This window comes from Herpailurus yagouaroundi, unplaced genomic scaffold (genome assembly GCF_014898765.1).
Source record: "Herpailurus yagouaroundi ecotype Mexico unplaced genomic scaffold, PumYag 253, whole genome shotgun sequence".
In the NCBI taxonomy this organism is placed as follows: Eukaryota; Metazoa; Chordata; class Mammalia; order Carnivora; family Felidae; genus Herpailurus; species Herpailurus yagouaroundi.
Window position 1 is genome coordinate 4,096,712 of NW_024412470.1, and position 23,177 is coordinate 4,119,888.

At 39.2% G+C, this 23,177-nt stretch overlaps 1 protein-coding gene across 6 annotated transcripts; it reads right to left on the reverse strand.

Annotated features, from left to right (window-relative positions):
* Positions 1-1,552: 1,552 nt before the first annotated feature.
* BPNT1 (3'(2'), 5'-bisphosphate nucleotidase 1) lies at positions 1,553-22,747 on the reverse strand. 6 transcript variants are annotated; one of them, XM_040460890.1, is made up of 10 exons: positions 22,635-22,747; positions 17,472-17,599; positions 14,769-14,873; positions 13,920-14,027; positions 12,173-12,221; positions 10,346-10,437; positions 9,193-9,237; positions 6,162-6,359; positions 3,726-3,831; positions 1,553-2,207 (listed from the first exon to the last, which is right to left on the reverse strand). In XM_040460890.1, exons 2-10 carry the CDS (start codon positions 17,589-17,591, stop codon positions 2,059-2,061), a joined length of 972 nt encoding a protein of 323 aa, XP_040316824.1. In that variant the 5' UTR covers positions 17,592-17,599; positions 22,635-22,747; the 3' UTR covers positions 1,553-2,058. The 6 variants fall into 6 exon arrangements, 5 of the variants coding, with proteins under 5 accessions (XP_040316824.1, XP_040316825.1, XP_040316827.1 ...); XM_040460891.1 differs by having other exon boundaries at positions 22,536-22,648; XM_040460893.1 differs by lacking the exon at positions 22,635-22,747 and adding an exon at positions 20,978-21,135.
* Positions 22,748-23,177: the final 430 nt, after the last annotated feature.

The following is a 23,177-nucleotide window of genomic DNA, read 5'->3' on the forward strand; positions in this document are numbered from 1 at the left end:
CTGCTCGTGCTCTGTCTCTGTCTCTCTTTCTCAAAAATAAATAAACATTAAAAAAAATTTAAATAGGAGCCTGTAGAAAATGGCTTCAGAAGTTATTCTCACATTGCACTTGGGCTTTTTTTTTAAAATTAGGTTTAACTGAGAATAAACTGAGGGTTGATGGGGGGTGGGAGGGAGGGGAAAGTGGGCGATGGGCATTGAGGAGGGCACCTGTTGGGATGAGTACTGGGTGTTGTATGGAAACCAATTTGACAATAAATTTCATATTAAGAAAATTAGGTTTAGGGGTGCCTGGGTGGCACAGTCAGTTAAGCGTCCGACTTCAACCAGGTCACGATCTCGCGGTCCGTGAGTTCGAGCCCCGCGTCGGGCTCTGGGCTGATGGCTCAGAGCCTGGAGCCTGTTTCCGATTCTGTGTCTCCCTCTCTCTCTGCCCCTCCCCCGTTCATGCTCTGTCTCTCTCTGTCCCAAAAATAAATAAACGTTGAAAAAGAAAAAAAATTAAAAAAAAAAAAAAAGAAAATTAGGTTTAGTCTCCTCTTTATAGATAGAGAACTCTACTCTTAGAGGGAAGTAAATGGATTTAGGAAGCGATTTCCAAATTTGGCCAATTACTAGAATCACCTTGAGGACTGGAAAAATAATTTAAGGAGGGATGGGAAAGAATGAAGAGCTTTGTAGACATAGTAATTCACAGATACCTGTGAGACACCAAAACAGGCTTTTGGGCATGGCAATTTAAAATTTGAGAGGATTGTTGTTGTTGTTTTAAAGTAAGCTCTACACCCAAAGTGGGGCTTGCACTCACAACTCCCAGACAAAGAATCATATGCTCTATGACTGAGCCAGTCAGGTGCCCCTGAGAATTCTAAACTAGACAAAGATTTTGGAATTAAGGGTAAACAGGTGAAGCCATATGTGTGGATTGGATCATCTAGTGAAAGGGTAGAACCCAGAGCAGAATCTTGGTGAACCCACTGACATTGAAATGAAGAGAGACAAGGAGAAACCAAGAAAGGAGACTAGGTGGGAATGGCTGGAGAGGGAAGAAGAAAATCACTGAGAAGAGAGTTATAAGAGACTGGAGTGGTCAAAGGTGTCAATGTCAAGACGCCACACTTCAGGCTATGTTACAGATGCTGTGAAGTTATTATCTAAACTTCAATGATTATCAAAGTCCACAGAATAGCTTTCTAAAAATGTATAGAATCAAAACTGCTGGGATGAAGCCTATGAACGTATTTTTGAAAAGCTTCCTAGGTGATGTAGTTGGGTTTGAGAACCATTAATTTAAACCACTTTTCTCTAATCCAATAACAGAGGAATGTATTTAAAAGCATTGCAAAGAGACCTAAAAAAGAAAAATCTGGGCAGAACGTCAGAATGATTTTGATAGCTTATGTTATAATCTCCCCTTGGAAAAAACTAAGGTAATTACCTAAATTTCCATAGTCATTACAATGATGCCATAAGAATAATGTGCACAGTAGAGAATATGTAATTTTCAAATACTACTCAAAATTTTTAAAAGATGGTAAAGAACATAAAGAACTAGAATTAAATGATTTCATTTATTATAAAGAATCTTCCCATAAATCTGTTTCATCCACATACATGACATTTTAGTGTATTCATCCCTGGAGTATTAGTGTAATCATCACTGGAATAAGGACAACTTTTAAAACTACTGTGAAAAACAAGAATGAGATTCAGGTAACAACTTGTGGTTTTGTGCCCTAAAGAAATCTTGTTCACAATAACAGGAATGTTGATTATACAACTGACCAGAATAGGGAGTTGAAATTAAGCCTTCCTTTCATATATCCAAATACAAGGAGGAAAAGAACCATCAACACACTTACTTTATAAACCCTTCAGTTGTCACAACTGGTCTGGGTGAATAATTAATCAAGAAATTCTTTAATTCCTTTTTCTACTCCTAAGTAAATATAAATCACTGATCAACAATGAATAAAGTGGAACTCTAATTCCATCTAATTAAAGTACAGTATTTTGAGAATCAAGTTCTTCTCCTAGCTAAGTCCATGAGATTTTCCTTTAAGGAACAAGAGCACTTTTAACGGATTCTGGAACTCGACTTGCATAGTAGTTGTGATTGCGCAGTGTGGCCAGGACGCCTGCGGAGTTCATATGCTTCACTTCCTTGTTATACTGAAGGGCATTTCCATGGATATCGGTTAACTTGCCTACAGCAAAAAAACATCAATGCGACATTAGTGGCTGACCACATGGTTATGTTTCTAGCTATTTTTAAGTTCCTTTTACTTCCCTGTACAATAATATCAATTCATTCTGGATAAGATAAATGAGTGACTAGAAAGGTTAAGTTTTCATTCATTTGAATTTAAAACTATAGAGCAATTTTGACTAACTGAAAGATAACAAACTATTTTTCTCCCTGATTAAAACTAATTTCATTTAGCATTTTTAATTTATATTTCTCAGTATCAATTAATTTCTCTTATCCTGAGATTACATTTCTTGTCGGTGCTACTCCAACACAACAATTCCCATTTTCAGAAGTGTTTTCTTTATTCTTCCATTGAATATTAATACTTTATTTAATAAGAGTTTAAGTGAAGTATGTTCATCAAATATAATTGTGTTACAATACAGTTTAATTATATACTTTAAAGAGATGGGATTGTGATGAATCTAACTTCCTTGTCATGTAATATACTAATGAGATATTGATAATATATTAGGAGAAATTATAGAAAAAAATCAAGTGTTTCAAGAGTACAAGTGAACTGATGTCTATTAGAAATTGAAAAATCATCTTACTATGTATATATTTGTAGTATATTTTCAGTCAGATTAAAAAAAATTCTAACTCTATGATCTTAAGCACTAGTACTAAGATACCAATATTTGCTTAAATGAAACTGCAGTGAAGACAATGGTGATGAATATTTTACTTTTCAAGGAAAAAAAAAAAACAAACCCTAGTAGCATTAAAGCCATAAATCATTAAGGGCTTAAATGAAGCAACTGTATGTGGGGCACCTGGGTGGCTCTGTTGGTTAAGTGGCCCACTTTGGCTCAGGTCATGATCTCGTGGTTTGCAATTCGAGCCCCGCGTCAGGCTCTGTGCTGACAGCTCAGAGCCTGGAGCCTCCTCGGATTCTGTGTGTGTCTCTCTCTTTGCCCCTCCCCTGTTCACGCTCTGTCTCTCTCTCTCAAAAATAAATAAATAAATAAATAAATAAAACATTAAAAAAATAAATCAACTGTCTGTAGGGGTGCCTGGTTGGCACAATTGGTGAGTGTCTGACTCTTGATTTTGGCTCAGATCATGATCCCAGGGTTGTGGGATCGAACCCTGAATCAGCATGGAGACTGCTCAAGATTCTCTCTCTCCCTCTCTCTCTCTCTGTCTCTCTCTCTCTCCCCCTCTGCCCCCTCCCCTGTTCTCACTCTCCCTCTAAAATAAAGTCAAATCAAATCAAATCAAATCAAATCAAATCAAATCAACTGTATGTAGATCAAAGTCCAAAAGGTAAACAATAACTAAAGAAAGAGGAATTTACTGAAAATCTATTTTCTATCTCTATGAAATACAGGAGTTGCACTGGCTAATCTCTAGGATTCCTTCTAGCTTTTATATCCTCACAGTCTAGGTAAAATTACATACTGAAAAATTATATCTTAGCATAACATAACAACTATAAAAACTGTAATTCCCCAAAATAAAAGGGACTGACCTCCCACAGCATGTAAAATAACTTCTGGAGCACAAGTATCCCATTTCTTACATCCAGGACTTGCAAATACATAGGCAGAGGCTTTGCCTTCAATCAGCTGAATAATCTGTAAGGTTAGAGATAATAATTATCCTTGGACCATGAAATAATTGAAAAACAAGAGAAGTTGCTTTTTATCAAGTATATTTCAATTCCTCTGTCCAACTCAACTTAGGTTAAAGCTTTTAGCAGGTTTAAATGATATGAGTATTATGGAGAAACATATAGAATACTATAGAATATAGAATAATATAGTGACCTGAGGGGGGAAAGTGGTTTAATAAGCTACGAGTCTATCGGAACAGTCTTCTTGTCCTAGTCAGATAAATGTAATTTTCTTTTTATTATGTTGTTTTTCTCTTACTGTAAAATCAACATATTGCATATTGTAGAAAAATGAAAGTTTTTCAATCTTGTAAGGAAGTGACCATTGTTAGATAAAGGATAGAAGAATATCCAGTAGTGCGCTAATGTATAAACTGTAGTAAGTCCTAACAGATATGCAGCGCGGACTAGTCTAACAAGTAGCTTCTGAAGTCTTGGGAATCCTGTGCATTGCGGTTTCTAATGCCAAAATAGGAATTTTTAAATTGTCATCTTAGTAACTCTCAAACAAAACTGAGGTCACTGATAGAAACTGCATGACTCTATAAAGAGCAATTGCTATCAAGCTTTCATTAGTCATTTACTTATTTTTTGGTTATGCTGTAAAATAATCGGTACTATAAAATTCAGATTTCAAATATTCAGATGAAGAGGCCACACTGACAGAATGAGGAAAATCTCAGTGAATTCTTTAAGGAAAGGAATTGGTCACATTCAATTGTTTTTCTTGATGCTCAAGAACGCCAGCAAACTTGATTAAACCTTCCTGGAGACTTTTAAGTAAACGGTTTTCCTTTCATTTAGCAACTGTGTGTCAAGTCTTATTATGGGCCAAGAACTATTTCAGGTATATTTTTTGAGGGAGGAAGGGCTGTAGCCTTCATTAGATCCTTAAATAAGTCCTTGATATATATAAAAAAAGTGAAAAACTGCCTAACAAGGTCTTTTTATAGGAGCAAAGGTGGGGAATATGCAGGATGGGGACTTTGTTCCTAAGGAGAATGGTGCTCCTTGGGAATAAAAGATGTAATGGGATTTTTGTGGTTATAAAAGTAAGGGCAAAGAGAAATCACACCTGTCACTACATTTGGTGAATACCAAGAATATATTTTTACTTTGAAATGTTTTAGTTTTTTTCCAAAATATTATTTTTAAACTCCTATTTTCATCCTCATACCAGTAAGTGCTTTTGAAAAATCTAAAAATAGTTGATTATTGCTTCCAAAGGGTAGGTGAAGAAAAATCAAATCCACTCAGTTCGGTAAGTATTTATTCTTTGCCTTCCTGTGCCAGGCACACAAGTGTGCAATGCAAGTGCATCTGGAACCACAGGCAGTATCACTAGCTTCTGAGCTGGGGGATGTCGTGAGATAAGGCTTGGGTGTGTCCAAGGAACAAGATATAGAGGAATTTACATTCCATTCTTATAGGCTTGGATTTTCAATTGTGGTGCAGGGAGTTGTCCAAGGGTCTGGGGCAAGGGAGTGACAGATGGTAAGTTTTGCATGTTTAACGGCTCTATGTTAATGTGAGGGCTGGGACTGAACAGAGAGACCACTGGAAGCTACTGTAAAGTCTGGGTGAAGGATGATGATAGGATTCAAGTAGGGTGGGGGCAGTTAAGATGGACAAGAGGAGACATTAGGGAGGAATTAAGAAGATACAGAGATAGGCTGTGAGGAATGAAGGAGTCTAGGAAGACTTTCAGGTGTCTGCCTGGAGCAGTTAGGAAAATGGTGGTGCCATTTAGCAGATAGGAAATAGGAGGAACGCACATGGGGCAGGAAGAAAAAGGAAGAGCTCCAACTAGACGTGTTGACTTTGAGATACCTGAAGGATGTCAGGATGATGATATCCAGGGGGGCAATCAGAGGAGAAGAGATCAGGGCTGGGAAGGATGAAGATCAAATTGTGTTCCATTTCACAATTTTTTCAGGAGGATGGAAGCCTAGATGAAAGAATGGGGGAAGCATCCAGGAAAGGCAGGCAGGCAGGCCCGTCCTTGGAGTCCGCAGAATAAAAGATCTAGAAGTAACCCCGGAGAGTCCTCGAGAACAGGAGGGCTGGCAAGAGGCACAGGATCTTATCCTGGTGACTTCTATTAGCACTGACTTGAACCATAACGTTTTTTAAAAATTCAAATGTTGCTGAAATGTGCCTTTGATGGTCAGTTACAATCTCTAATTCTTTCTCCCCAACCCTGATTTCACTTTTTTTTTTTTTTTTCTCAAAGCTTGGGATTTCTGTCAAAGACTCAATTGCATTTCAGCGGGACGGCAGACGCTTTTGTACCTTATTTCCTGCTCCTCCCACTCGTAGCACATCGTCCGGGTTCATAGCCGCCACACAGTCCATCACCAACTTGCTGCCATGGGACCGGGTGGTGGTGATGATGTGTTTTCCAGCAGGCGCCTCTTTCAGCTGAAACCCAAAGGCACCTAAACCTAAAACTCCCCAGATTGTCCTCCCCAACACAGCATCTGGTCCTGCCTATATAAATGAGTGAAACAGAAAAGCTTGTAATAGTCTGGAGAAAAATGTCAGCCATAAATAGAATGCTGAGCTATGTTAGCATCATGATTTTTTTGAAATAAAAATATGATAATGTTATAAAGAACCAGAACAATATCATCGACAATGAAATTTTCCTGAGATAATCAGAGGATTATTCTCTTGTTGTTTTGGCTAATAATTGGGTTTAAGAGGCACTGAAGGGAACTTATGGTTATTCCTTGAAGTCCTCAGGCAAGGAAAAATCATATACTGATTCGTGTCTCTCTCTGAATCAGCCAATGATATCGTTGTTGTATTTGAAAATGGTTGTTTGCAAAAGGTACTGAAGTACCCAGGAAATGAAACACCATATGCTGATTACTACTTTTCATCATCTAAGGAACAGCAAGGGTCTTGTTACTATGGGAATAAGTAATAGTGATAATGTATTTTGCAGCTATGGAGACACGGCAACTGAATAGGCTGATACTGAAGAGTAGCCACGGATAATGGGGTCAGGGTTAACATTTTTACTGACAATTGTGGTGGTAAAATGACAATGATAATGCAATCTTAGCACCTGCATTTTCCTTTGCAGAGCTCAAAGAACTTTCAAACACCTTGTTTTAGCTATATACTTTATACAGAAAAACAAAACTTGTATTTCATGGAAAGTAAAACTGATGCATAAAATCATTAGCACAGAGTCATCAAAACACCATTATGTTAATATACTAAACATATACCAGAGACATACAGACATATATGTTACTGAATTCTAAGCAAGTACCATACCAGACACTATACTAAGTGCCTTACCTGTATTATTTCATTTAACCCCCCAAGCAACTCCATGAAGCAAGTATTACCATCCTTGTTTTACAGATGAGAAATATGAGATGTGGAATCATTAAGCAACCTGACCAAGGACTCTGGGAAGATCATAACCAAACTCAGGCTCATCTGTATTCAAAGCTGATATCCTTCATTGCTAAATTATACTGCATTTTACTTATCAAAATGCTTTGAAACACATCATCTTATTTGTCCACTGGCGGCATCCTGGGTGCTGTTATAGTGAAATATGCTTATGTTGCAGGTTGCATTCCGTGGGAAGCAGATTCTGAATTAGGGAGGGTGTTCATTAGGGAGGACCCTTGGGGTTAACACCTGTGCAAGGGAGGGAAGGAAACATGAGTGGGCAGAGGGAGAAACCGAGCTGTGATGCAGATCCAATAACAGCCTCAGTTGATTAGCTCTGAAGCTAGAATGGCCCTCAGGGTGGTAAAAATTGGAAGGAAATACCAGGCATTTATACTCATGCAATAATCAGTCATTGGAAATGGACTGCCTTGAAAAAGGGCACGTCACTGGGTGAGGCAGCTCTTTTCAGGTGAGACAATGCTTGAAGAGGCTGCCTGCTGAAGGCGGTCTGTGCATAGCTCTCCCTGCATATGGGGCAACAAAGGAACCAAAGAATAAGCACTTGGTGTTCAATATATGTTCATGCGCTTCCTCTGTTCTGTAGATTCTTGAATCTACACCACAGGAGAGCCTTAGAACCTGAAAAGTACAGATGGGCTCTGGTGCTCATTGGGCTTCAGTTTGATTGCTGAGATAAATCTCATGCTCTCAAGAAACTTATTTATCAATTCATCTCCATTTATTCTGAAAAAGAAAGGAAATCATACTAAAAGAGCAGACATGGGTATTCTGGTTCCTAAAATGTCACATTCACTCCATAAATGAGTATGTAGGCAAAGAGGATGTGACCAAGGAATCTGGCACCTGGGTGCGATAATGCAATCCCATGAGGCAGCCAGCTAGCCTTCCTCTGTGCTCCTGATCTCTCCATCTCCTTCAAAAGCACCACACCAACTTTCTGGACGTAACAAAGGCTTCATGATGGTTAATTACAGTTCATGATGGTTAAGAGGCTATCTCTGACATAAAGACCAGTTAGGTTTCTTTGCACTAAGCCACCCTGCTTCCTTTAAGTGCTTACCAGGTTCAGTATCTGTTAGAAGTAATACTAAAGTTCAAATTGTTAGAAGTCTTCTATCTGGCTCAAGAAGGCAATATAGAGTAATGGTAAGAGCCTGGACCTCGGTTTCAGTCTCCACATCTTGTCCATGACAGGCAAGTTACTTGCCTGAGTTTCTTCTTCTTTAAAACAAGGATAGGGGCGCCTGGGTGGCACAGTCGGTTAAGCGTCCGACTTCAGCCAGGTCACGATCTCGCACTCCGTGAGTTCGAGCCCCGCGTCGGGCTCTGGGCGGATGGCTCAGAGCCTGGAACCTGTTTCCGATTCTGTGTCTCCCTCTCTCTCTGCCCCTCCCCTGTTCATGCTCTGTCTCTCTCTGTCCCCAAAATAAATAAACGTTGAAAAAAAAATTAAAAAAAAAGAAAAAAAAGAAAAAAAAATAAAACAAGGATAAAGGTTTCCTTATAGGACTGTGGTATTACATGAGATAAAGCCTGTGAATCTCTTGAATCTGGCAGCACACAGTAAGCTCTTGATAAACTTTAGCAATTATTCTTATACTGATGACTATTTGAAGCTGAATATCCATCCTTGAATACCATCAACAGAGCTGGGCAACTTTTCCACTTGTTGCAACAAATTTTAAGGCATATGCAAGCGTGAAGGATGAGAGGGAAAAGAGAGTACAGAAGGGACTGTGGAGGAGAGAGAGGTAGCAGTGGGAGAGGCAGGACAGGAGGAAATGAACAGACACACGAGAGGGACAATGGCCACCTGGGTACCACAAGTAGCCTGCCTTGTTTTCTACCTACTAGTGGAGCCAAAACCCTACCTATTTTTTCTCACCTTTGCTTCATTCCCGTGTTCCCTTAACTTCTGCTTTTCATTGTTCTGTGGAAAATGAATACAAGTTTTCTAATCTCAGAAAGAAGTGATGGAAACTATCAACAACCCCTAAGCACTGCGATCATCTTTTGATGAAAGGTGCCATGCATTACAACATCATCTGTGAACTAAACACCCCTCTTTAAGTAATGGTATTAACTTACTTTAAAGTTTACATAAAAACCACAAACTTGTGTCTGTGTATAGTACTGTATAAACAAAGTCATATTAAAAAAATTAAAAGACACTTAAGCAAAGTAGTACGAGAGAGTTGTTCAGTAATGCAGAACTATTTTTGCTAAATAATTTTAAGAGGCACATAATTATAAATAAAAAGTTATGATCATACACATGAAAAAAATATCTTAGAAGCAAAGATTAATCCTGCTCTTAAACTCAAGCTAGCAATTCAGAAGTAATAGTCCCCACTCTGGTTACTTCGATTCTCCAAGTTCTATCAAGGTCACAGTAATGCAAATACCTCAACTGTTTTATTTCAACAATTTCCTTCAACATTTAATGTGATTTCACATCACAGTATATTTATGCCTTGGAATTACATTACTCTCTTGTTTCTAAGGAAGGCAATTTCTTGGGAGCATAATAGAAAGTCAAAGCAGATTAGAGAGACAAAATAGGAGAAATGAGTGCAAGAGCATAGCTAGTTCTATTATCTATGCTGACTGTAATTTAGGGATTATATAGCTTTACCTGGAAAACAACATGGCTAGCATCTTTTCTCGGTTGAAATGGTTCATTTCTTCAATATGCTTCAAGAACCACCTGTAAATCAGGTGTCTCAATAACCAAGCTAATCAAGAACCATGTCAGTAATTCCCAAACTTTGGCATTCAAATAAGGTATACATAGAAAAGTACATGTAATATACATAGTGTACCTCTGTACACACAAATACATACATATACATTCCTCGTATCAGTGCCCTGAGGGGTTCTGATTCAACAGGTCTGGGGTATGACCTGGGAATCTGTATTTTGTTGACTTCCCTAATAACTGCATGGGCAATGAAGTTAGAAATCACTGGATTAGATAACATCAGGAATCATATAACACTGTATCTAATAAAATATTTTTATATAATTTATAGTAATACCTGGTAGTTGTAATATGGCTGATTAATAACTCCTGCTATGGCTCTTCCTTCATAAGCAATTCCAATAAGAACTGTCACGTTGTCAAGAAGACCTATGAGGAAGAAATGAATATCAATTATATAACTTTCTCATATTACATATAATGCATCATCAGCACATCAACTGCTCCAAGTTATTTTTGGAATAAAGGTAAGAAATTTGTAATGATTCATCCACGATCAATCCCTCTGCTGGCAAAATGCACAAATTATAAGAGATAGCTGGCCAGAGACAGAAGAAGGATCCATGGCCACTTAACTGAATCGATAGGCATGGTCTCATTAGTACAATTTGTAAACCAATTGAATAAACCAGCCATAACTCCACAGCCATTATTGTCAAACTGCTGTGACCTTCTGCCACCATCCATGTCACTCCTGCCTGCTGGATCACTCCCTGTTCCAGGATTACTGTCTACACCTCCATTTCAGTCTCTAAGGTAACATTTCTCCAAGTGGCGTCTGTGCATTGTCAAGCAGCATCAGAATTAACTGGCATGGTTTTTTTTGTTTGTTTGTTTTTTAAAGTAAGCTTGATGCCCAACGTAGGGCTCAAACTTACGACCCTGAAATCAAGAGTCTCATGCTCTACTGACTGAGCCAGCCAGTGCCCCTTAACTGGCATAATTTTTAACACTGATTCTCAGGGTTCTTCCCAGAGCCAGTGAATCAAATTCTCTGGAGGTGGGGGTCAAGATCTAAACAATCTATCTGGGTGTTCTTATATGTACTAAGCTATCTAGAGCTTCCCTATTTCTCAACGGATCATTGAGAAGTTGTACTGCGTGTGCATATGTACATTTGCATATACACTGTGCAACAGACTCATTACAGGTATGTCTCATCCAAAGACAGAGAAAGTTTTTCTAATAATGATGTGAAATCTTCTTTTTCTTAAGCTATAAAGCTGAGAGCCAGTATCAGAAAACCTATGTAGATCTCTGTTTCAAAAATAAAACTCTAAGCGTATGTACGCTATGCTCCTAAAACCTAAGACTCGGAGCATGGTCTTTTTACTTTAATGCTGTCCATTTTATTTTAATCTGCCACTTTCTGAGTTTTCTCATTGTAGACAATTTCACAAAGAAATATTGTACTGTGTTTCCAAATTCATCTTTATTTTTTTTCCTAATTTTTTTAAGTTCATTTCTTTATTTTAAGGGAGAGACAGCAAGTGGGGGAAGGGCAGAGAGAGGGAGACAGAGGGTCCAAAGCAGGCTCCTTGCTGTCAGCGCAGAGTCCGATGTGAGGCTTGAACCCAGGAACCATGATATCATGACCTCAGCCAAGGTTGGACGCTTAGCCGACTGAGCCTCCCAGGCACCCCTCCAAACTCATCTTTAAAGGTGAGGCTGTGAGTGAGTAGGCAGCTCACAGTTGAGGGGAGAGTGAGTGGAAGCGGTGTGGGAGGGCAGAGGCGGCACAGCCCAGCAGTGCAGCTGGGCTTTACATTGTTTTCTACCCCAACAGAGCTGGGGGTTCAGCGCTGTCACTGTTGACACTGGCTTAGTGTCAGCTATCCTCACCTGGGGGACATTAGAATTGTGCGGCTGTTAGACGGTCGGGGGGGGGTGGTATTTGAAGGAGATGAATTTTCTTCCTCGCTGTCTTGACACTCACTGATATACAATAACAGTTAGCGAGGATGAGCACAAATATAGCTTCAGGCCATGGACATGAGATATGATACCAGGTTTTCATGCAGCAGATGAAATATTAAGTGTTGCCGACCAAATATCATCTACTAGACCTATTGCTGTTGGAAACAAATACCAAAGAGATACCAACCTTCAGTGTATTCCTTGGTCCCGTCCAGAGGATCAACCCAGACCACAAGCTAAATAAGAGAAATATCCAAAATAAGCATACAACATTTAAAAAATAGGTTTAAGTAGATTAAAAATACTTTTTTCATTTTTAAAATTATACTATGAATTGCTTAAGCTAATGTCATCAGTTTCATGATAGTAAAAAAACCTTATATTTTGTAATCATGGAAAACATCCATTTAAATTGGAGAAAAGTCTGATTTAAGAATTTTAATTTTTTTTTTTTTTTAACATTTATTTACCTTCGAGAGACAGAGAAAGACAGAACACGAACGGGGGAGGGGCAGAGAGAGAAGGAGACACAGACTCTGAAGCAGGCTCCAGGCTCTGAGCTGTCAGCACAGAGCCCAAGGGGGTGCTCAAACCCACGAACTGTGAGATCGTGACCTGAGCCAAAGTCGGATGCTTAACCTACTGAGCCACGCAGGCACCCCTGACCTAAGAATTTTAAATATGCGGGGCGCCTGGGTGGCTCAGTTGGTTGAGCGTCCAACTCTTGATTTCAGCTCACATCATAATCCCACGGTTGTGGGATCAAGCTCCGCGTGGCCTCTATGCCAAGTGTGGAGCTTGCTTAAGGTTATCTCTCTCTCTCTCCCTCTGCCCCTCTCCCCAACTCGCACGCTCTCAAACAAAGACTTTTAAATACAAGATGCTTAACTAATAAATTTGCTGTCACCTGAACGCTAAACACAATGCTATGAACACACTGAGCTCTATGTGGTAATACAGGGAAAACTAAAGTGGCACCCAAAATATTTTGAACAACGTGTGGCTGGTACTCACTTTGGCATATAATGCTGATTTTAAAAAATAATGACAGTCTGACTTTTTTTTTTTAATTTTTTTTTCAACTTTTTTTTTTTTTTATTTTTGGGACAGAGAGAGACAGAGCATGAACGGGGGAGGGGCAGAGAGAGAGGGAGACACAGAATCGGAATCAGGCTCCAGGCTCCGAGCCATCAGCCCAGAGCCTGACGCGGGGCTCGAACTCACGGACCGCGAGATCGTGACCTGGCTGAAGTCGGACGCTTAACCGACTGCGCCACCCAGGCGCCCCGACAGTCTGACTTTAACTTAAGGATACCAATAATATACAGCAAAGAAAAATGAATGTTTTATGAACGGATGGTACATTAAAAAGAAATCCCTTCTCCTTAGGATCTTAACATGATTCAGGATGTGCAGCCATTACCCACTAGAGCTATAATGCTTGATGTGAATTTGTGAATGAGGCATATTTCGGATGGAAGACACCATGTTTCATTTTCTTTCTGTCCTCCAAATCACAGAGCAAAGTGCCTTACTCATAGTAGGTATTTGACGAATGTATGTTAAACAAATCAAAATAAGTAAGTAAGGTGATTTTTATGGCCTTCTAAACTATAACGTAGGGATCTATTTCATCTCCTTCTAGCAATGGAATGTTTTACCCAAATCTACTAACAAATTAGATGTTCTTCCTTCAGGTATTTTTAATAATAGTTTTAGAGAAGAAGCCAAGAGGATAAGAAACTACACCCTAACTTAACAGATCATACATTCCATGTGGTTGCCTGGTACTTCTATGCTGGCCCTGAAAGATTTCAAGTTCCTGGTTGGCCCTATTTTATATCTACCAACTTCTCAACATTACTGGCAAATTTTATTTACTAGAGCAACAACATGAAGGCTAACAAAGAACGAAATAATGATCTGGATCATACATCCTCCTCTTTAATAGCACTGTACTGTGATGGGCACGGTTGCTTCAGTATCTCCTCCCACTGACCATCTTCAATCAGTTCTTGATCTACTTCTTCAGAAGGCAGATCCTAGGGCAGAGAACACTGATGGTCACTGAAGCTATTTGGTGTTTACAGAGCAGACTTTGTCTTCGTAACAGAACAACTGCAGCACCGTGGGTCACGAGGGCTTCCTGTTTACCCTTTATGTTTAGAGTTTAACCAAGTAGAAAGTAAAGCAAATCAAATCAAATTGCAAAAATGACCATATATGGCTGAGCAAAGTTGACTACAAAAAAACCCCATCCTTCTTATCCTGAACAATTAAAAAAAAATATCTAAGTGCTATAAACATATTTAAGTAAAGTTGCTCTGACATCTGATACCTCCCTCTCAAACACAGGACAGGCAAACTCCACCACTTTCAGTGTTATAGTCTTTGGGTAAGTGCACAAATAAGCCTAATTTTTAACAAAAAGCGAAACGAGAAATAACAAAATCCATTTTTATTCCAAAGTTCTAGAACTCATCCCATCTTATAGTTTGTCTGCTGATTATTACAACAGGAACTATCTTTTACGGTCTAGAAGTGAGATACCTGCCTAAAAATGGACCAAAATATTTTATAATCAGACATTTCCTTCAAGTCCAAGGAATATGACAAATCATTTTGGTGTTAAAACACCAGATACAACACTTTGAAATAGGAATAGTGGTATATAAATCTTTAAGGGGCAATTGTAAATCCATATGGGGAACAGTCATTAAAAACATAATGCATCACACATATTGTATCACAACACTGAATTCACAGATTCTCACAAGTCTTACCTCTTCCCCTATAATTGTTAGTTTGGGGAATTTCCGTGCCAGTGAAGAGCATACACTCATTTGTGCCAACCGATCAGCTTTGGTCTGCAGGTCTGTGGGACAGGTCTGCAACAAAGAATGCAAATTTCAGCAGAACTAGTATGAAATAAGTTGTCCTCTGACTCCTAACGCATGAGTGTCCATATCATTTAAATCACACTGTCTACTTTTAGATTCATGGAACTTAACACCAAAGGAGTCAACTAGTTTCCCAGTTTGGTTTTTCTTATGGGATTTATAGTGGTTAAAGTTTGGAAAGGAGTTTTTAGATTATTAGACCATTTTCTCCCCCAATTGAGAAATCCTCTTCGTAAGATCTCTACATCAATCTTTTTTTTTTTTTTTAATGTTTATTTATTTTTGAGACAGACAGAGACAGAGCATGAACGGGGGAGGGTCAGAGAGAGAGGGAAACACAGAATCCAAAGCAGGCTTCAGGCTCTGAGCCGTCAGCACAGAGCTCGACGCGGGGCTCGAACTCACAGACTGCGAGATCATGACCTGAGCTGAAGTCGGACGCTTAACCAACTGAGCCACCCAGGCGCCCCTCTACATCAATATTTTACTTAAAAAAGATGAAGAGAGAGGAAATTGATAACTTTCCAAGGCAATCGGAGCTAAAAACTTTATCTTTAGCTATTTGAAAGGTATTCCTTACACAGATCCTTCTACAACTTCTACTCACTAATCTTCTACTAGTCTACTGATCTACTTCCCTAATAATTCAATAGGTCCTCAGGATGCTACAAAGAATTCCTATTTCTCAAATATAAAAAATACGAAAATGAACAGCAATAATATTCGATATGTATAGCTCATCTACAATATTCTCACTCAAGCCGTATTTCAGATAGTCATTCTAGTGAAAGACAGTGGAAAATCTGGTAATTGACAGCTACAACTTTTGTTAGTTTGCTTTCACAGAATTATGAAATGTTGCAATTTACATATGCCTGGTTAGGTGGGTTTACAGATTATGTTATTTCAAATAGTAGAAATTTTATAATACTTTGGAGTGAGAGTGAGACAAGGAACGATCATGAAAATCAAAGACTCTTATGCCACACTGAAGTCTGTTCGTCATCTCAATGCAAAGTAACTGTATAATATAGGGCCACAGATCTTTGTTTTATTTCCTAAAGAATTGTGTCTGGCACATGGTAGCTGCTCTAGAAATATCTGCTGAAACTTTGAAAAGATTTGTTAAATTTGGAGATAACATACAGCAATCAAGTCTGGACACTGCTCTCTAGAGAAAAGACACACTGACGGCCATGAAGTATACGAGGAAAGCTATCCCAATTCTTTTCTTCTCCAGGATGATACTTCCTGCTCTTTCTACTGACATAGGGCCAGACCTCATCTGGCATTCAATACTTTGTGTGACAAATTTAATTCTGCCCTTCCTCTTTTAAAATGAGGTGTCAACAAGTAGATACAAAGTACTAGAAGTGTCTGACCGGTAAAGAGGACAGTGAGATTATTACCTTTTTCCTAACTTGAATACTGTTTTTCCATTACTTCTGAGCTACAGGCTACAATGTGGTACATCTAATACAATGACAATATAAAATCAATGTAAAAATAAGCGATGCCGTAAGGAAACTATCTGAAAAGAAATGATCATAAGTATTGGCAGTGGTGGTGTGATGGGTAACTTTTCTTTATTTTTGCTATTTTTCTTTATTTCCTATTTTTCATAACAGTAAAAACACTTTATAAAAAAGGCAGTGAGATTAGTAGCCTTCTGAAAGTTGCCGAATTACATTGCTGATTTATCATTCAGTATGTTGTCAACTAAAACCTCTTTTTCAAACAATTATAAATCAGATTTGCTTCTTATTCCTTGAACATTAATACTTTGGGACCTTATAATTATTCCCAATATAATATTCTGTTGGACTTGGCCCTCTTTTCTCAGTGTTTGTAACTTTTTGAATACTTATTCTGTGATCAAATATATTAACTAACCAATATATTAACTACTCTTACCAGGTTCATTTTTTGATAAATTTGGTAAGTATGATTTCTTTTTTTTTAATGTTTATTTATTTTTGAAACAGCACACATGCACACCAGCGGGAGAGGGGTAAAGAGAGAGGAAGAAAGGAAATCCCAAGCAGGCTCCCCGCTGTCAGTGCAGAGCCCGACGTGGGGCTCGAACTCACGAACTGTGAGATCATGACCTGAGCCAAAATCAAGAGTCCAACACTTAACCAACTGAGCCACCCATGGGCCCCAGATAAGTATGATTTCATGTCCTCCTCTTCCACAACATTTTTGAGAAGGTGCATTCAATGAATTAAAACTGTATTGAGTTAATCGTTAGAGAAAAAGAGAAGCAGAGTCTTAGGATCTATCAGCAATGATCCTTTCTTGGTTAACATGAAACATGAATTAAAGTGAAATGTTTGGGGCCACCTGTGTGGTTCCGTCGGTTAGGTGTCCAACTTTGGCTCAGGTCATGGTCTCATGGTTCATGGGTTTGAGCCCCGTGAGCCCCACATCGGGCTTTTTGCTGTCAGCACAGAGCCCGCTGCGGATCCTCTGTCCCTCTCTCTCTGCCCCTCCCCGGCTCGCACTTTCTCTCTCAAAAATATAAATAAATTAAACTTCAAGGAACAAAAATAAAGTTGGTATGAAATGAGATGAGACTTTCAGTACCTTCTCCACGATACCCAGGTCTCCTTCAGCAAGAACACGTCTGATTATGGTTCCTGCCTTTTGAGCAACAGAATACGCCGAGGCCACCAGCCGCATCAACACAGTGTGACCGGAAGCCATGATAAACCCTGGGGGGAAATGAAGAGAAAGTTGTGTTACTTTCTACTGGTTTTATTTACTTGAATTCAACTCAATACATATTTATTGAGTGCCTAACTGTGTAGATTCCTTAATAAATATTTACTAAAAGAGACTTGGAAAAACTTCCATTTCATCATTGATTCTTTCAATAAATTTTATAGCATTCTCTCTCTGCAGATGGTACATTTTGAAGCATAGGGTAAGCTGGCCCAGGCCTATGAGCATGTGAAAAAGTTGTATGTATGAGATATACGAATGTATGTGCAAAGGCCATGGAAGGTGCTGCAGAGACTAATAAGATAAAACATCTGCCACCGAGGAGCTAATATTTTGGTGGATTGGCGATAAAATATTATAACCTAAAGCCTGTAACATAAAACTAGTAAGTGCCAAGAGAGGTATGGACAGCGTAAGGGATGTGGATGGATGTGTGCAGTAATTAAAAAGAGGAGGGACTGCACGTGATGATAATTAGTTCCTAAAAAACACAGAATAGTCCATTACAGATTAAATAAAATTTAACCTGCTGGTTATTTATTACTACCATCGTCAGTTACCAGATAAAGAGAACAAGTGACATAATTAATTGGGGTAAAGACCAATCATGTGGAAAAGTAATGAGTGTCAGAATAGCCCCTGGCCCAATGAAAAATGCGGAAAAAAACAGCCTTTAGGATAAAGTAAATTCCTCTTTGAAAATACAAGTCCTGCAATTTTAGTGACTGTTCTGAGGCTGCAATGTACCATTCAGATTCCCTTCAGGGCTGAAGGACATTTCCCCAGCTGCTGAGAGTGCCACGAACAGATGGCCCTTACCTGCCACCTTTCTCTGGGAATTTATCTGCTAAGATGAGTCACTTCACCTGAAACTGGTCAACAGAGGGGATGGGTTTAAAGGTCACTCCACACTCCAGCTGGGTGCCACCCTAACTCTGATGGCTCATCCCAGCTTCTGAATGCCCAGCACGGTTGGTTGACCGAGACCTTGGCTGGGACTCTGTCCTGGCCCAACTCCCAACCCCCGACAAGGCATCACTGCTTACTTTCCACTTCCCACAAGTGATCCCAAGAACACTCCCTAATAAACCTCTTGGGCTTTATCTCTGTCTCAGAATGCTTACAGGGAACTGCCCGATGATCCCTTCCCCCCCGCCCCCCATCAAATCAGGTCAACATTATTTTAATGCATTAAAGGAACACAATACAGAACAGAAAAGACATTATAAACCTCAATTCGGCAACAGCCATCATCCTACCACCAATTTCTGACTGCATGTTTGATCTGATGAGGCTTTCAAGCTCTTTTCTACATCTTTTTCCTGTCATCCACATTTTATTCACAGGCATTATGAACACACTTGAGACAAAAAACAAGTGAAGTGTTTGAAACCCTTCAGAAGGAGAACAGAATTGAATTCGATGTAAGGTAATGAACACCATCCTGTGGCCAGTAGCTGTCGGGAATTAAGATGAAAATAAAACAAACTCCTATGTATTTAAATCCTGTTTATCTTATTATATCATCAGGCTACATTCATTTTCTTGGCATGCTAGGTACTACATGTGGAAAAACTGCTCATGAAAATCACTCGTGCAGGAACACCTCAAATTGAAAACAGGAGAAATAATTCAGCAAATACTTTGTGGACTTTACCTCTACTCCCTTAGTATCCATGACTGGCTACCTACCTGATTTATTCTACTCTGGAAAAGGTAGTCTTCAGGCAACTAATTACGCACTGCCCAAATGTCTTAACTGCTGTTGTGCTACTATGTGTTGGTATGCTAGTCAGTCCCCATCTTCTATAAAATGACATTTATGAAAGGCAGATCCTTTTCCCTCACTGTGTGGTAGAGTTCTAACTTTTCAAGATATCATTTACCTTTGAGCTAATTAAGCAATCATTCTAGACTTATCAGGCTTCATATCTAAATAAACCACTTCCCTTTATGTTTGTCAAGTTCACAGTATTTTTTCATAAAGACAAGCTTTCAGGCTTTGTCTTTTTACTACATTCCTCATAAAATGCATACTACATGAACTGCCATTTAAAGCTAACATCAGTTTCCTAAGAATGGTTTGGTTTTTAATTTTGTTTATGTTTATTTTTGAGAGAGAGAGAGAGAATGAGCAGGGGGAGGCACAGAGTGGGGGGGGGGGGGGGAACAGAGGATCCAAAGCGGGCTCTGCACTGACAGCAGTGAGCCCCATGTGCGGCTCCAACTCACGAACCCTGAGATCAAGACCTGAGCCTAAGTCTGACGCTGAACCAACTGAGTCACCCAGGCGCCCCTAGGCTTGATTTTTAAAGAGATCCTGCAAATCACTTCTAGTTGGCAAGTAAGAAAATATGCCAACCAATTTCTCTGAAATACTTTGATCCAAACATAATTAATAAAATTATTATCCCTGTCTAATATTCTTACATATTTCTTAAACAAATGAATACAATTTTGGCCCTTAATATAAAGAAAATTAATCTAATCACATTATCAAAACACATCCGTAAAAGAGGTTCCTGTTAGCCTTTTTCATTGCGTTCCCTCCCAGAACCCAAAAGAGAATCACCTGTTGGAGAATCACTCGTTGACGGTATTGGAGCGCCAGAGCAAGTCTGAAAAGCTACCTGCAAGTTGCTAACTTCCTTATAGCAGGTCAAATTACACACACTGTACTTCCTTCTCTACCAGTTTTATACCTTCTGGGTCCTAAAACACCGCCTTTTGTGAACACGTCTTTCTGAAAGCTTACTCAAAACATCATGAGGTAGCTAAAGGCACAGGCACTGGAGCTCACTGCCAGTCTTCAAATCCTGGCTCTGGCATATGTTAGCTGTCTGATCTTTGGAAAGCCACTTAATTTTCTGTGCCTCTAGCTATAAAGCGGAGCTAACAATATCATCTATAGCATAGGGTTGCTGTAATTATTAAATGAGGATTGCATGCAAAGCACTTGTAACAGTTCCTGGCACAAAGTAAGCACTAAATGATACTGGCTAACCATTATTGTAATAATTGTCCTCATTACTGGCTCTCCTGCAGAGACATCAGGGCAGTGTTAAGGGCGAAACAATTCCTATAACTTCTGCAACATTATTTTGACCCCGGGGTCAATGTAATATGTTGTATGATAATATGTAATCAATGTAATATGATAACCCTGAATCACAGTACAGATTCTTTTTCATAACATTTGGAGGTTGAGGCTTAGAGTATGTATGAAAAAGGTTGCATGCCGCTTAAGGCTATCAACCCAACATCCCACTCTTTAAGAAATCTTTACAGTTGCCAATAGGGCTAACTTGGAAGGATAAACACAACAGGAATCAAATGATCCATTTCCTCTGATAGACTGGGAAATGTACCTTGAATCGATATAAAGGTGGTGAGCACATGAGGATTAGGATCCAAAAACGAATGATGACGGGGCGCCTGGCTGGCAGTCAGTTAAACATCCCACTTTGGCTCAAGTCATGATCTCATAGTCCATGAGTTCGAGCCCCATGTTGGGCTCTGTAACGACAGCCCAGAGCCTGGAGCCTGCTTTGGATTCTGTGTCTCCCGCTCTCCCTGCCCAAACATTAAAAAAATTTTTTTAAATGAATGATGAGTTCCTAATCAAAATACAAAGATTATATATCTTTTGAAACCTGATCAAATGATGCCAGGTGCAAAGGCATCTGGAAAAATAAAAATATGAGCACAACAGAGCAAATTCTGAAAAAAGAACAACAAGCAGAGATACACTCTTTACCAGTTATCAAAATACGATATAAAACTATAGTAATTAAAGAGTTTAGTCCTGGGCAGAATTAAATTCCAGAAATAGATACTACAGGTGGTATTTCAAATCACAAGGGAAAGTTAATTGTGCAAAAAAATGTCAAGAACAATTACTAATCTTTTTAAAAGTTAAAACTTTCTGCATTCTTTGTATCAAATATATACTCCAGATCAATGCATGATTTTAGAAGTAAAGAATGAACCATAAAAGTATGAAAATAAAACTGTATTAAATATTTTATAAATTTGGTAAAGGACTTTTAAACATGAGAAAAACTAACAATCTATAAAAGAACATTGACAAATTTGACTGCATAAAAATTAAAATATCTATGTAGCCAGTTTACCACAAAGCAGATGAGTGACAAAATGAGAAAAAAAAATTGTATCACAGCCTAGACATCTGAGTTAACTTTGGTTATGTAGAGGGCTTTTTACATCATCATGTTAAAGATAAATAATCCAGTAGAAAAATGAGCAAAGGACACAGTCTATTCCTAGAAAACGAAAAGCAATGGCCATTAGTTAATTACATGAAATGCTCAACCTCACTAATTATGAAAGAAATGCAAATTAAAACAGCAAAAGATGATTTTTCATGTGTAAGACCGGCATGGATAAATGTGACCAATGTGGGCTAGCCTGTGAGGGAACATCCTCCAGAGCACTGTTAGCAAGGATGCATAGTGGTTTTGAAAAGCTCACTAAAAATAAAACGTACACATCTTTCGAACTAGCAATTATATTTTCAGGAAAACCTGAATAAATCAAGCAAGTCTATAAGTATGCAGCAAAGACAGTAGGAAGAATGTGTGCTATTTTAACGAAATTTAATTTTAGGCGTAAGGCAGTCTCTAACGAACCCACTGTCTAGGTCTGCCTTGCCCTTTCTACAATATATTGCCATGAAAAGATCCCAGAGCACGAAAACAAATCAATCAAATTGTTGACACTCAAGAATCTGGGTCCGAAATTGGAATGTCTGGAGAGGCAATCTGATTCCCGCAATCTTTTCTTTTCTTTTTTTAACATAAATCCCTGAATCTCCTTATATCTCTGCAAAGGGGTGGAGTTAGGGGACCAATAAATGATTCAGATCTGCCCAAGGCCCTTGCTCTGACTCGCAGGGGAGAAACTTACAGTGACAAGCCTGGAACAAAGCTAGACGAAAGACACTTGGAAGGGTGACAACAACAACTAAAAGCTATCAAGCAACAGGTCCCTGGTAGCTTCCAGTACCTGGCCTTCTCCCCGGCAATAGGTCGTACGTTGGCGGATGCAGGACAACCTACTGCAGCTACTGAGCATGCGGGAAATTCGGCGCAGGCGCAGAACAGCTGCTCCCACGATCGCGGGAGACTCCGGACCTGCAGGGTAACTCCGTTTTTCCGTGTTTTCCCTGAACTTTCCGGCGGCCCATGTCGCCTCGGGTCACAGCGAGGGGTGTGTCTACTTTTAAAGGTTCATTCTGATTTCAGAGGTCTTCCAGTCCTCTTTGTATGTATGCTTCACTCTTAAAATGTTAGTAGTAATGTTAGGTAGTAATATCGCCCTGCGGCGGCCAGCGACTGTTTAACCTCGAACCCCAGTTGTTCGAGAAGTGGCTTCAGGAGGTCCACGACACCTGCACTTCTGCTCGCAATGGCAGTGGGGCTCTCTGCGAAATGGTCACTAGCTTTTACCTTTTTTTTTTAAACATTTATGAGATTTTTTTTTTGTAATGTTTATTCGCTTAGAGAGAGAGAGAGAGAGAGAGAGAGAGAGAGAGCACAGTGGGGAAGG

Coding starts and splice junctions, on each gene's coding strand:
- BPNT1 (XM_040460890.1), bottom strand. CDS start 17,591: ATGGCTTCCGGTCACACTGTGTTGATGCGGCTGGTGGCCTCGGCGTAT. Junction 10,438..12,172: donor GACCAAGGAATACACTGAAG/GTTGGTATCTCT, acceptor TCTTCCTCATAG/GTCTTCTTGACAACGTGACA. Junction 9,238..10,345: donor AGCCATATTACAACTACCAG/GTATTACTATAA, acceptor CATTTTCCACAG/AACAATGAAAAGCAGAAGTT.